The sequence below is a fragment of the Clarias gariepinus genome, chromosome 2, assembly GCF_024256425.1.
Source record: "Clarias gariepinus isolate MV-2021 ecotype Netherlands chromosome 2, CGAR_prim_01v2, whole genome shotgun sequence".
In the NCBI taxonomy this organism is placed as follows: Eukaryota; Metazoa; Chordata; class Actinopteri; order Siluriformes; family Clariidae; genus Clarias; species Clarias gariepinus.
In genome coordinates this window covers 36908792-36921602 of record NC_071101.1, presented here as the reverse complement: position 1 = coordinate 36921602, position 12811 = coordinate 36908792, and the positions used below count along the sequence as shown (strand labels likewise).

The following is a 12811-nucleotide window of genomic DNA, read 5'->3' as shown; positions in this document are numbered from 1 at the left end:
TGATGCAATTCCATATTGTGTGTGTGTGTGTGTGTGTGTGTGTGTGTGTGTGTGTGTGTGTGTGTGTGTGTGTGTGTGTGTATGCGTGCATGTACAGGGGAGTAGAGGGTATGATTGAGCAGGCTCGGGAGTGGGAGCAGACGGGTGAATATGCTCGGGCAGTGGACTGCTACCTGAAAGTGAATGATTTGTCCAACGTGAACCTTCTTGTTACATGTTGGACGAAGGTAATTTCATCACCTACATTTTAGCATTACTGAAGTAATATTGAACTAGCGCTAACTTATATAACTTGTTGCAAATGATATTTAAAAAAACGGAATATGTGGTGTGTGAATAAGCTCTACAGATGAGCATAAGCCAAGTATGGTTAAGTACAGCAGATTAAATATTTCTCAAATAAGGCCTCCATTCCACTGAGCCGAATTTGCTACCTCGACTTAAAATCGAGCACTAAAGTTGTTGCATTCGGCAGCAATTCAATTAGTGTTTTAAGCATAGCGACCCCAATGATTATGAATTTATAAGGACATAAAAATGACTCACATTTTAACACTATGTGTCTGTGTTAGTGACATGATAATGTTTATAATTATCCTAATGAATAGCGAGATTCTGGCTATTACGAGTTATTACAGAGGTGTTAACATTAACTATTTGATAACAACGTCATTTTCCCCATTAATAGATAGGCGCTGACCTATAGACATTGGAGGAATGGGACATATGTCCCACTTGCACTCTTTCACATACACAGGTATACTTCGGCCAGAGGGCACAAGGCTCAAGAGAAATATTATTCACATAATCTGGCTGTAATTAACACACATTTACACACTAAAGCTGCACGCAAGTGCACCAGCTGCAGCATTAAACAGTGAGGGCAGACACAGTTTTATCCAAAAAGGGAAATACATGTCAATAGTTACAGTGACATTAAAAAAATTACATTGAGATTAATCATGCAGCACTTTTTACATTCATAGGACACGCAAAGACGTGATTAAGAGAAAATTGTGAGAGAGAGACAGAGAGAGAGTCAATCACACATTATATTCAGGATCTTTTGTAATAAATAAAAATAAATAAAATATGTTTTACACACATACGTGGTCACAGTGTTATAGTAAACAGTACACGCAGGCATGGATGTTGATTATAACAGTAAGAGACGGGCACTAAGACCCAGCAGGGAAGACGATTATCCACAATTCCGCAGCGCGCGAGAGAGAAAAACTGTTGGCTCAGTTGTGATTACATGACGCTCGCCGTCAAAACAAGAAGCGCATGCGTGATACATAATACTCGGTGCTCGTAAACCAAGACTTGCTCGCTTTCCACATCAAAATGTATTCAAAATCTTTTCTCATCTTGCGGAACACTCACAAACCGTGTTACTCGTACTCCGAGGTTTCACTGTATTTGGTCGATAACAAACTTCAGACGGGCCTGAACATGTACTGGCTTAAGCAGGGGGACACGTCTGGCACTGCAGGATTTAAGTCCCTGGCGGTGCAGTGTGTTACTGATGGTAGCCTTTGTTACTTTGGTCCCAGCTCCAATCCCAGAACCATGTGGTTCTGGGATTTTTGCTTACCGTTCTTGTGATCATTTTGACCCCATGGAGTGAGATCTTTCATTGAGCCCCATATCGAGAGAGATTATCAGTGGTCCTGTATGTCTTCCATTTTCTAATAATTGCTCCCACAATTGTTGATTTCTTCACACCAAGCTGCTTACCGATTGCAGATTCAGTCTTTCCAGCCTGGTGCAGGTCTACAATTTTCCTTTGACAGGTCTTGGTCATAGTGGAGTTTGGAGTGTGATAACAGATGCCATTGATACAGGCTTTAATCATTTTTTAAAAATTAATAAAAAATCCTACAATGTGATTTTCTGATTTTTTTTTTCTTATTTTGTCTCTTATAGTTTAGGTATACCTATGATAAAAATTACAGGCCTCTCTCATCTTTTTAAGTGGGAGAACTTGCACAATTGGTGGCTGACTAAATACTTTTTTGCCCCACTGTATGTTTGACAACACAGTTAAATGCGTGCATTTATTGTTACTCTGTTTATTTCTGTTGTTATTTTGTGACTTAATTTGTGAAGAGTTTATGCAGGAGCCATCATATATTACACATAATGTTGTGTGTCTTTGTTGGATTCTCTCTTAATATTTAAGTGTGTTATTCCCTAATTGTTTTGCACAGTTTTGTGTATGATTAAACTCAATGCAAATATTGTAATTTTCTCTGTCCTGCTAGAAGACACAGAACAGTATACAGAGTGGACTGGGTCTGTGCCTTTATGGAGTTCCCAAGCCTTGCCCTCGTAATAAAAATGTTACTAAGTTGCACACGTTTCTACAGAGTGTCCCAAAAAGGAATACATTTTAGCAAATTTGTCTTACCTCCTTTATTAAAGCTTGATCGTCATTGGTTCTTCAAAATGGACAATACTAAGCATAATTCCAAAGTTTTGGACCATAAAGTCAAGATATTGGAGTGTCCCTGACCTCAATCCAATAGAAAATGTGTGGGCAGAACTGAAAAAGTGCAAGGAGGCCTACAAACCATACTCGGTTACACCAGTTCTGTAAGAAGGAATGGCTTTAAGCTATGAAGGTAAAACAGTAGCAAAACCCGAGAGCTTGCAAATTCGAATGTGAGAACTTGTAAAATTGATATTTGTATTTGTAAGTTGAAATTTATACTCACAGCTCTGATGTGAAAAGCTGCATCTATCGATTTGCACACCTGTGTTTTGAATTCGAAGTTGCAGATTAATAGTGACAAATGTGTAACGTGTCATTCACATAAACAAAATGACAGGCACAATTGTGTACTACACATTTATCTTTGCGCTTTACTTCAGTTTCGCTTACAACCACAAGTCGGCACTCACAACCTCTCAGATCTGGCAGTACAACCTCAAATCCCGGCGCTCTGACTTTTGCTACTCATTTTGCGATATTCCTGTAGCAAAACTCACTTGTGCACTTGTAAACGCGGGGGTGGGGCTGGGGTGGGAATAAAGTCATTTTATTAGTCGATGCCTCACCAATGAACATTTAATTGGTTAGAGCCAGCCAATGAAGTGGGACGTTTTGTGCGCGATGACATCACAGACTACACAGAGCAGCTCACGCCGTTTCCGTGGTGGTGGTCGTCTATGCCAACCAATTAAACGACATTGCTGCGCTTTTACTGGTATATAAAATCCAGTAAAACGAATGATATTTCATTAAAATGTTTTCCAAGCGTTTAAAAACAAAATAGCTGATACATATACATACAAATGTTTGCATTGTGGCTGGCGTTGTTCATTGATGAGGCATCGACCAATAAAATGACTTCATTCCCACCCCAGCCCCGCCCCCGCGTTTACAAATGCACAAGTGAGTTTTGCTACAGGAATATCGCAAAATGAGTAGCAAAAGTCAGAGCGCCGGGATTTGAGGTTGTACTGCCAGATCTGAGAGGTTGTGAGCGCTGACTTGTGGTTGTACAGCGAAACTGAAGTAAAGCGCAAAGATAAATGTGTAGTACACAATTGTGCCTGTCATTTTGTTTATGTGAATGACACGTTACACATTTGTCACTATTAATCTGCAACTTCGAATTCTAAACACAGGTGTGCAAATCGATAGATGCAGCTTTTCACATCAGAGCTGTGAGTATAAATTTCAACTTACAAATACAAATATTAATTTTACAAGTTCTCACATTCGAATTTGCAAGCTCTCGGGTTTTGCTACTGTTTTACCTTCATATTAAGCTTAGCTTTAATAAGGCTACCCGAAACATTTGACCCAAGTTAAACTATTTAAAGGCATTATTACCAAATACTAAGTAAGCGTATGTAAACTTCTGACACAGTGGGAATGTGATGATAGCTGAAATATATACTTCCCTAAAGTACTTTAGTACCACTAAAATTAAATAAAGTGACCCTAACTGACTTAAGACAGGGAATGATTCCTAGGATTACATTTCAGGAATTGTGAAAAACTGAGTGTAAATGTTTTTGGCTTAGTTGCATGCAAAGTCTGGTTTCAGTGGTACACAATGTCAAGAAAAAGAGCAACCAACTATTTTATTTTTAAAAAGCAAAGAAATCTCTTCCTAACAGGAGGTATTAGATTAAATATTTTGTCTCTTCCATGTAAAATGATTGTAAAGCAGCCTGTTTGCCCAGAAAAATACAGAAGGTTGAATTGGTGAAGACCTCAACATGCTTGACCCAAAGTTATGCCATTGCATCCAGTAGCCTATGTAAAAAATCTGTAGATAGTATATAAACGCTGCTCTGACCACATTTGTTTTTGTTGCATCTCATTCAGGCAGCAGAACTGGCCATCAAGTTTTTAACACGTGAGAAGGCCGTGGGTGTTGTTCAGACTGTTGGACCACGCTTTGTGCAGCACAGAAGGTACACTGCGGTACGTACATAAAACAGCAATTATTATGGGGTCTGAGAAAAGTTTAATAGGAATTAGCAATCTATTTCATGTTTTTTCTGCTTTTTTGCTATTCCATGTATACACTCAATTACAAAAAAAAATAAATACTGGAGGAGTCCAAGTTTTAGAATATTTTTCTTCTTTTAAAACAAATTAAGTGACAAAAGCGAATGAAATAGACACATATTCTTACAGGCCACTTTATTAGGCAAACCTGTACAAACCAGTCATGAAGATACAAGTTGATCACCAGGCTAACATCCACATAAAACATCAGAAAGGGGAAGAAATGTGATGTTTGATTTAAACTTTAACTGAAGCTGTTCATCTTAAGCTTGAGGTAACATACAGGCTCTGTTTCATCGCAAAGAGAAGATATGCTCATTTGAAATTAAATGGAAATTTTTTTTTTTGTAAATTGACTTTGGAAAAGTTAATAGTTTATTTCAAAATTCAACAGATGTACATGTTTTAATCTGCGTGTGCATTTAAATCTACTTAATATAATGCGATTTCATGCCTTTATTCCACGCACGGTAACATAAAAAATCTTGTTCATTCCAAAATAAAACAGACTCATCTAGTAATTACATAAGTGAGCTTCATATAAGAGGTGCCAAAACAAAATCCCTTAGAGGACTGTCAAGTCCCAAACCAATTAAAAAAACAAAATGGACTTATGTTCACCCAGGCTGCTGAACTATACCTTAACTTGGACCTCATCAAGGAAGCTGTAGATGCCTTCATGGAGGGGGAAGAATGGAACAAAGCCAAGCGAATAGCCAAAGAGTTGGACACAAGGTAAAACCCTGACACATTCATTCAACTCTCCACAATATAGAAAATGTGGTACAAGTAACCAATTTGTGGGAAATAATTTGGTCTTTTTAATGTTGCTGTTGTACCTGTGTCAATAGGTTAGAGGGATATGTTGACCAGTGTTACAAAGAGCACTTGAAAAACAAAGGCAAGGTGGACTTGGTAAGTTTGTATGATGTTAATGTTATGTAAAAGATATTCTACAGAAATAAATAAGTTAAGAATTAATACATTTATGGACACATATTGTCCAGCAATATGGTTATATACAGGATATTGCTCAAATTGACCCAAAACATTAAATGTTGTAGCATAATATTAAAAAAAAATTTTCATTGATAGTTGGTTGGTGTAGACGTCATGGCTGCATTAGATGTGTACGCAGACAGAGGCCAGTGGGAGAAATGCATTGATATTGCATCCAAGCAGGTACTTTTTAGCTGAGACTAATGCTCCGAACACCTAATCCCATCATTCCTGAACGATTTTTAAATACACCTTTTCTGCTTCAGAATTTTAAGGTCCTACATAAATACTGTGCTCTTTATGCCACCCACCTCATCAAAGAAGGCGACGTAGAGAAAGTTCTTGACCTGTATGTACAGCACGGGATGCCAGCCAGCTCTGAGGTATGCACCGCACAGGATAAAGTAAAGCCCTACACATCACAATACAGTGCACAGTTTACAGTGTAAACATGAAATAAACGTGCTGCTAATGACAACTTATCAGATACCTCATGTCAAATCTTACTGTATTTAATAACAGAAAAACCTGGGAAATCTTCCATCAAATTGTTATATAATTAAAATTGTTTTTCACATGTCTACCTGCTCCATTTCCACAGAACTTCAACATCTACAAGCGCATGTTCTTAGAGCTGATGAACCTCCGAGACAGGGATGGCGCCAAATCCTATCGCATGTGGGCTAACCTGAGAGACATTTTACACTTGCTGGTGAGTTTGCCAAAGATATTTTTTGTACAATGTTGCTTGTGTATTACATCAAATAACTTTTTCTGTGCAAGCCTCATCTTTGAACGGGAGCCAAGGCAAGTTACTTATAAACAGCAAGTGCTGGTTAATTAGTAATAATCAGAAATGAGGTTGAAATAATGAAATTGAACGTTAACAAGTTGTTCATGGCTTTAGTATTCTTTTTATTTAACCAGTGTGAGAACCTGACCAAGTCTACAGAAGCCAACACTCCGGCCCATGAAGTCTTTGAGCAGATGCTTGTAGTTGCTCACTATTATGCAACCCGCTCAGCAGCCAAAGGCATTGACCAGCTGGTGCGTGTGTGTTTCTTATTTTTCATGTTGCTCTGTAATAAACAGTGTATGGATTATTTTACATTATTTATGTCTTGACACATTCATAAACATAGTAAAAATTTGTTCTTATATATAGTAGTTCAATATATTTTAAATTAAGTGTTACTCATTCACTCACTCACTCACTATATCGCTAAAATTTTTAAAAGGTGACCTGGGTTAATGGAATACTCTTGTCCAGACGGACATAAGAGTAAAGAATAACCCCGTGTTTAACTATGCTATGAAGAGGTATCAGTGGGAAAATTAGTTTCTGAACATCCATTTGTCCCATTTTGTTTCCCAGAGTACTTTGGCAGCCAAGTTATCCATTTCACTGCTTAGGCACACTGAGTTAATTCCAGCAGACAAGGCTTTTTATGAGGCAGGCCTGGCAGCAAAGGTGAGTCTTTCCAGAAGATCTTGCAGAGACCGATTAAAAAAAAACCCCAAAAAAACATGGTTTTGCCCACATTGGAATCAGGTACAAGACTATGTTTTAGTAATGTTTTTTTCCCAAATCAATATATTGTCTCTAATTACAGGGGTGTTCAAGTCAAACTGGAACTTTAAATGTGCAAAATAACAGAACACAGTTATGAGAGTATAAACTTTTAATGGTCCAAATATGTGGAAATGGCTTGGAGGTGAGGTCAGAATGTACAGTTGATGTGACAGTAACTCCCAGACGAGTTCCTGTAATGAGTTCCTTGTCACACTGTGACAAGTTATCTGCCGATTTTCACGCATCAGGCGTTCCGCTTACTGAATTTGCATGGAAAAGGACTGGCCTGGATTGTCATTCATAGTGCGCTTGCTTATAAATGTCAGTCCGTTTTATATCTTTATTTACCAGAAATCTCATTACAAAGTTCCGATTTGATCTGAATGCCCCATACAGGGACATCCCCATACATCCCCCTATTTTAGAAATGTGAAAGAGTCTGATATGTTTAAATAATTTTCAACAGGATATTGGGTCTGAGAATATGGCCTTTATTTTCCTCAACCATTTTCTGGATTTGGCAGATGTAAGTCTGGTTTTTATACCTTAATTAACTGTCAGACCTAAAAACAAATTTTGTTTGCTTGTATATTTCAGTCGATTTTTTTGTAAATATTTTGTGTACTGCTTTATGTGCTTGTTTTCATAGTGTATTGATGAGGGTACAATAGATGCTGTGGACCACACAGATTTCCAGGACACAGACATTCCTTTTGAGGTCTCCCTTCCATCAAAGCTCCATGTCACTGTAAGAATTTCTCTCATGTATTTCTCTCATGTATTTACATACAGTCTGTAAACGCATAATGCATGCATAACTTACAACTTATAGTAAATTGTTTACGGTTCTTTGTGTTAGCATAAGTAATTAAGTTGTGTAGCCTTTGTGTCAGACAGCCATGAAGGGTAACTGGCTACTAAAGTGACTGTGTGTGTGTCAGGTGGAGATGAGGGAGGAGATCAGGGACTGGCTTCTGACAGTTTCCATGGAGCAGCGGTTAGAACCGGTCCTACCCAAGGATGAGAGAGGCACGTATGAGGCCTCACTGCTTGCTGCTAACATCGGCATCCGCTCCTTGCCCTGTGTTATTACAGGTGAGATCCTCTCTCTCCTTATCCTTAACTGTTAAGCAGTGTAGTGTAGCGGTAAAGTTAAAACTATGTTTAATGCCTCCATAGGTTTTATATAAACAGATTATATTCTGCATTTGAGCTGGAATGCCATATTTACTTACCTCTACATTCACAAACTGGGCATTACCAGTATTATTCTTCAATAATATTTTGTCTGGGCTCATTTTTATTTTATTTTATTTAGTATGTTATGACCCTATTCTACTGTATATGAGGCGTTCGAGTCAAACTGGGACTTTGCTGCTAAAACTTTTAAGGAATGAAGGCGGGAAAAATTGATTGACATTTACAGAAGACTCCAAGAACAGTATGGTGATGAGACTTTAAGCTGCTGTAAAATATGTAAATAGTGCAAATGATTTAAAGAAGGCCGTACGTCTGTGAAAGATGATCCCGACTGAGGTGGCTTGGATCCCACTACCATCATTCCTATGAACATTGAGCGTGTGGAAAGCCTGAACCTAAGAAATCGATGAATAATTTGTCACCAAATTGCGGAGATGCATCTGTCTGCAGCAACTGTAAATGCAGTTATTCACAATCACTACTAGCACATTACAGAACCTCTGCTGGAAATTATTGCCACATCCCCTGTACAATCCTGACCGCACTCTATTTCCACATGTTTGGACCATTGCTGGGAGGTCATCGTTTCAGACTTGGAGCAGCCAGTTGAATCGTGGCTCTAGCATACAGAGTAATCTTTTTATTCTGAAGTACTAGTGAAACGCTGGGATAAGTGCATTAGTGTAGCAGGGGACTATAAAGAGAAATAAGAGGAATTTTTACTGTCTGTTACTCTGCCGAATGAAAAAAGTCAATGGCTTTTAATAGTATTTTCCGCTCTTGTGAATGATTGTAAAAAAAATCCTTTTAGTCTCTGGAAATAAGTATTTGCCCTGTACATGTTCTACTGTTACAGGGGTTTCAGCACTTGCAGTACTTGCTGTAGATCGCTCTAGTCATTTCTTATTACTGATTTTTTTGATGGGCTGCAGGTTACCCTGTTCTCCATGATAAAATTGAGTTCAAACGGCCAGGCATGGCAGCTAACAAGGACGACTGGAATAAATTCCTGATGGCTACCAAGGTAAAAAACTTATATTAATTTTGTTAACTCTGAGATGTTAGATAATAATGATGCTATGGAAGTGTTTTTCCATTTGAAACCTTTAGTTCCATAAGTAATTATTAAGGGATAAAAAATATTAATTTAGAGCTAAATAGAGCAATGTAAATATGTGCAAATACAGGTTGTCCCCTACTTATGAACAAGCTCCATTACAGGAGCATGTTCGCACATCGGACAAAGTGAGTCTTGTATGCCTTTGACACAAATATATAATATAAAGCATACCAACACACTTGACAAAATCTCTCCTCTTTCCCAACACTATTATTATGTGGCCAAGAAAATGAATCTAAGTGAAATGTCTAAAACAAAATTTTAAATAAAACATTTAACGGAATCACACCAACAAGAGAGGAGGAGAGGGGTTATTGTGTAGGACAACTTTCACACACACACACGAGCGCAGCACAAACATGCAGCAATGCACACGTGCACAGTTACTTTACTTGGACTGCAAACTAAATTTGCGAGGGGAATCCCTGACTCCATTCTGTCAGCTGTTTTCCACTTTTTTGGACTGTGAACTCTGTTTTGTTGAAGATATTTTTGCGAAATTAGGATTATTTACCAGTGGGACAGATTTACTGGACAGCCATTTTCTATTATTGTGCTTCCGGACTGATTTCTCCTGCACCCCCCCAGGCATACAGTATACCGACTTTGGATATTTTATACATACATTTACACACTAAAAATATTGTATATACAGTGGGTACGGAAAGTATTCATACCCCCTTAAATTTTTTACTCTTTGTTGTATTGCTATATTCCTTTGACCTCATGATTCTCATTTGCTCTGACATGCGTTGTGAGCTGTAAGGTCTTATATAGACAGGTGTGTGGCTTCCTGAGTCAAGTCAAATCAGTATAATCAAACACAGCTGGACTCAAATAAAGGTGTAGAACCATCTGCAAAAATGTCAACAATTCTGTGTTTTTCTGTCAATATGTTTTATTGACAGAAAATGATTTTAGCAAATGGCTGCAATATAACAAAGAGTGAAAAACTTAAGGGGGTCTGAATACTTCACGTATCCACTATAATTGTAAATATTGGTATCTGGTGCACTGCAGCCACTCTATTTTTTTTACAAAAACGGGAGCTACTTCCGCGATTTGTTCGCATCTATGAAAAGTTTCTAGGATCTATCTACTGTATGTTTGTATATATCTGCAGAATTTCGTAACTCGAATGTTTATAAGTAGGGAACTACCTGTATTACTTTAATATAATTCATCGAATGTATAATGCTGAATTTATCATAAAAATCTTATTATGATATTGTCTGCCTTATGTCTTGTAGACCACTCACAGTCCGGAGTGTCAAGATGTTCTGAACTTTATTGCCCGCTGGTGTGGAGGACTTCCAACAGCTGGATACACCTTTCAATAAGGGCATGCTTTGAGGCTTATTTGATCTGAATCTTGTGATATCTGTATTATTTGTCTCTCACTCGGATTTATGCTTTTAACTCTTTTAATCTGTTGAAGATACAAAGAGCTGTTTTTATATCACTTACACACGCGCACACACACACACACACAGGTTAGGCTAATTGACATTCCCAAATTGCCCATAGTGTGTGTGTGTGTGTATGTGTGTGTGCCCTGCTATGGATTGGCACCCTGTCCAGGGTGTACCCTGCCTCGTGCCCTAAGCCTCCAGGGATAGACTCCAGGTCCCCAGATATTTTGAATACAGGATAAAGCGGTATAGAGTGAGTGAGTGAGAGAGAAATTTTATTTATCTTGTCTTTGTGGCCAGGTTGTTTGTGTCACAGGCGTTTCTAAAAAAAAAATTAACAGTAAGCAGCGTAAGTAAAGTTACCTTTTTTAGAAGAATGGTAGAATGGTTTGCTATTGTGTAAATGTGTTAACATTTAAATTCATGGAGGCTGTATCTGTACAATATACTGTATGATAGTACTTTACCACCCAAAGCCAAATATATATTTGGAAAAAACAATATATATGGAAAATTATGAAAATGTGTACGTGGATTAAAAATAAAAATAATTTCTTTACTCATGGTCTGGAAAAAAGATCATATTTGCCTTTTAATACATTAATGCACATTGCCAATGTGGTGATCATTTCACGTATGGTTGAAAATTATTCCTCATGCTACCAGAAGCATTTTTCCACAGTTTGAGACCTGGAATACGTCTGTGCCACCAGGGCAGAAAAACTCCAAAGATGTGATAATGCAGTTATTATTCAGTACTGGTTATTCAGTACATTCCGGTCATCAGCTAACTCTATTGTATTGCCACCTAACATTGCTGAGCTTAGACCTGACCAACTGAAGCCACATGAACTATTGCTCCAGAAGTACAACCTGTTTTATTTTTCTGATTAGGCTCAATAACAAGTGGTTTTCTTATGGCCACACAGCTGTTTAATCCTATCTCTGTGTGTCCTGTGAAAAAGCGCTTATTTTTACTATTAAATATAGCTATGCTTTTTATTGTTTCTTTTACCATTTTTTTTACCATGCAATTCAAAGTGTTTAAGAGATCTCAATTCATGTTTTTATTCTGATCACATTTCTTCCATAAAGTTGATGATTCAGCACAATTTATCCAAAAGTTTTGATAATGTGTTGTTGTTGTTTTTTTGCTTGATGCAGCCCAATAGTTTGACCTTATCCTAAATGCTAATTTTTTTTGGCCAGGCAGCGTTTAGGTTTATAGCAAGGTAATGGCATACATCCTTTATAAAACACGAATAGTGTTTTAAAGAGAACAAATGGACTATTCTGTCACTTTGGGATGTCTGGAATACTTAAGATCAATATTAATATTAATTCTCATGAGCTAATTCTATTCGATTTGCAGTGATTTATATATGGCACTTAGCAGATTAGGAGAATTCCAGATATAAAATAATTTAAAAAAATGTAGCCATGATGAGCAAAACAGAGGTGATGGTTGCAATAAAAACTCCCGGAGAAGACATGAGGAAGAAATCAAGAATAGCCAGGTGTAAATGATGACACTGGATAGTGTAATTATTAATTAATTAATAAATACTATGGATTCAAGTTTGTTAAAAGGAATCTGAGTTTAAGCATTGATTCTGATTTCGTTAGAGTTTTAACTTTATTATTTCAACATTAATGTTTTTGTAATGCAAAGGGTTCAGGCTACCCATGCAGGCAATCCTCAAAAATTATGAGAGAAATTATTATTATCTAAAACTTTTAGTCTGCATTTTTTTTTTGCATGCTTTTCTGTATTGCATTGCTGCAACACAATCAGCTGATTAAATAATTGGGTAAATAAGTATATGGGTGTTTCAGTAAGTCCACACACATTTTATAGAAACATGCCAACTTGAATATCTAACCCAATTTGTTGTGACCAACAAATAAATACTGTAGGATAAAAGCAGAATACATACATTAAAATTGGGACCTGGACTGTTTTTTAATTAACATTA

General features: G+C 37.3%; 1 protein-coding gene across 1 annotated transcript in view; it reads left to right on the top strand.

The window, feature by feature from the left end:
- Positions 1-11394, top strand: part of ift172 (intraflagellar transport 172) — a 30851-nt gene extending 19457 nt beyond the window's left edge. The window contains exons 35-48 of the mRNA XM_053489737.1: positions 98-227; positions 4346-4444; positions 5157-5266; positions 5383-5446; positions 5627-5713; positions 5797-5913; positions 6132-6242; positions 6458-6577; positions 6906-7001; positions 7570-7629; positions 7753-7851; positions 8045-8198; positions 9236-9327; positions 10674-11394. Coding sequence (XP_053345712.1) covers positions 98-227; positions 4346-4444; positions 5157-5266; positions 5383-5446; positions 5627-5713; positions 5797-5913; positions 6132-6242; positions 6458-6577; positions 6906-7001; positions 7570-7629; positions 7753-7851; positions 8045-8198; positions 9236-9327; positions 10674-10763 — 1429 coding nt within the window. The 3' untranslated portion in view covers positions 10764-11394. The remainder of the gene's footprint in view (positions 1-97; positions 228-4345; positions 4445-5156; positions 5267-5382; positions 5447-5626; positions 5714-5796; positions 5914-6131; positions 6243-6457; positions 6578-6905; positions 7002-7569; positions 7630-7752; positions 7852-8044; positions 8199-9235; positions 9328-10673) is intronic.
- The last annotated feature ends 1417 nt before the right edge of the window (positions 11395-12811 follow it).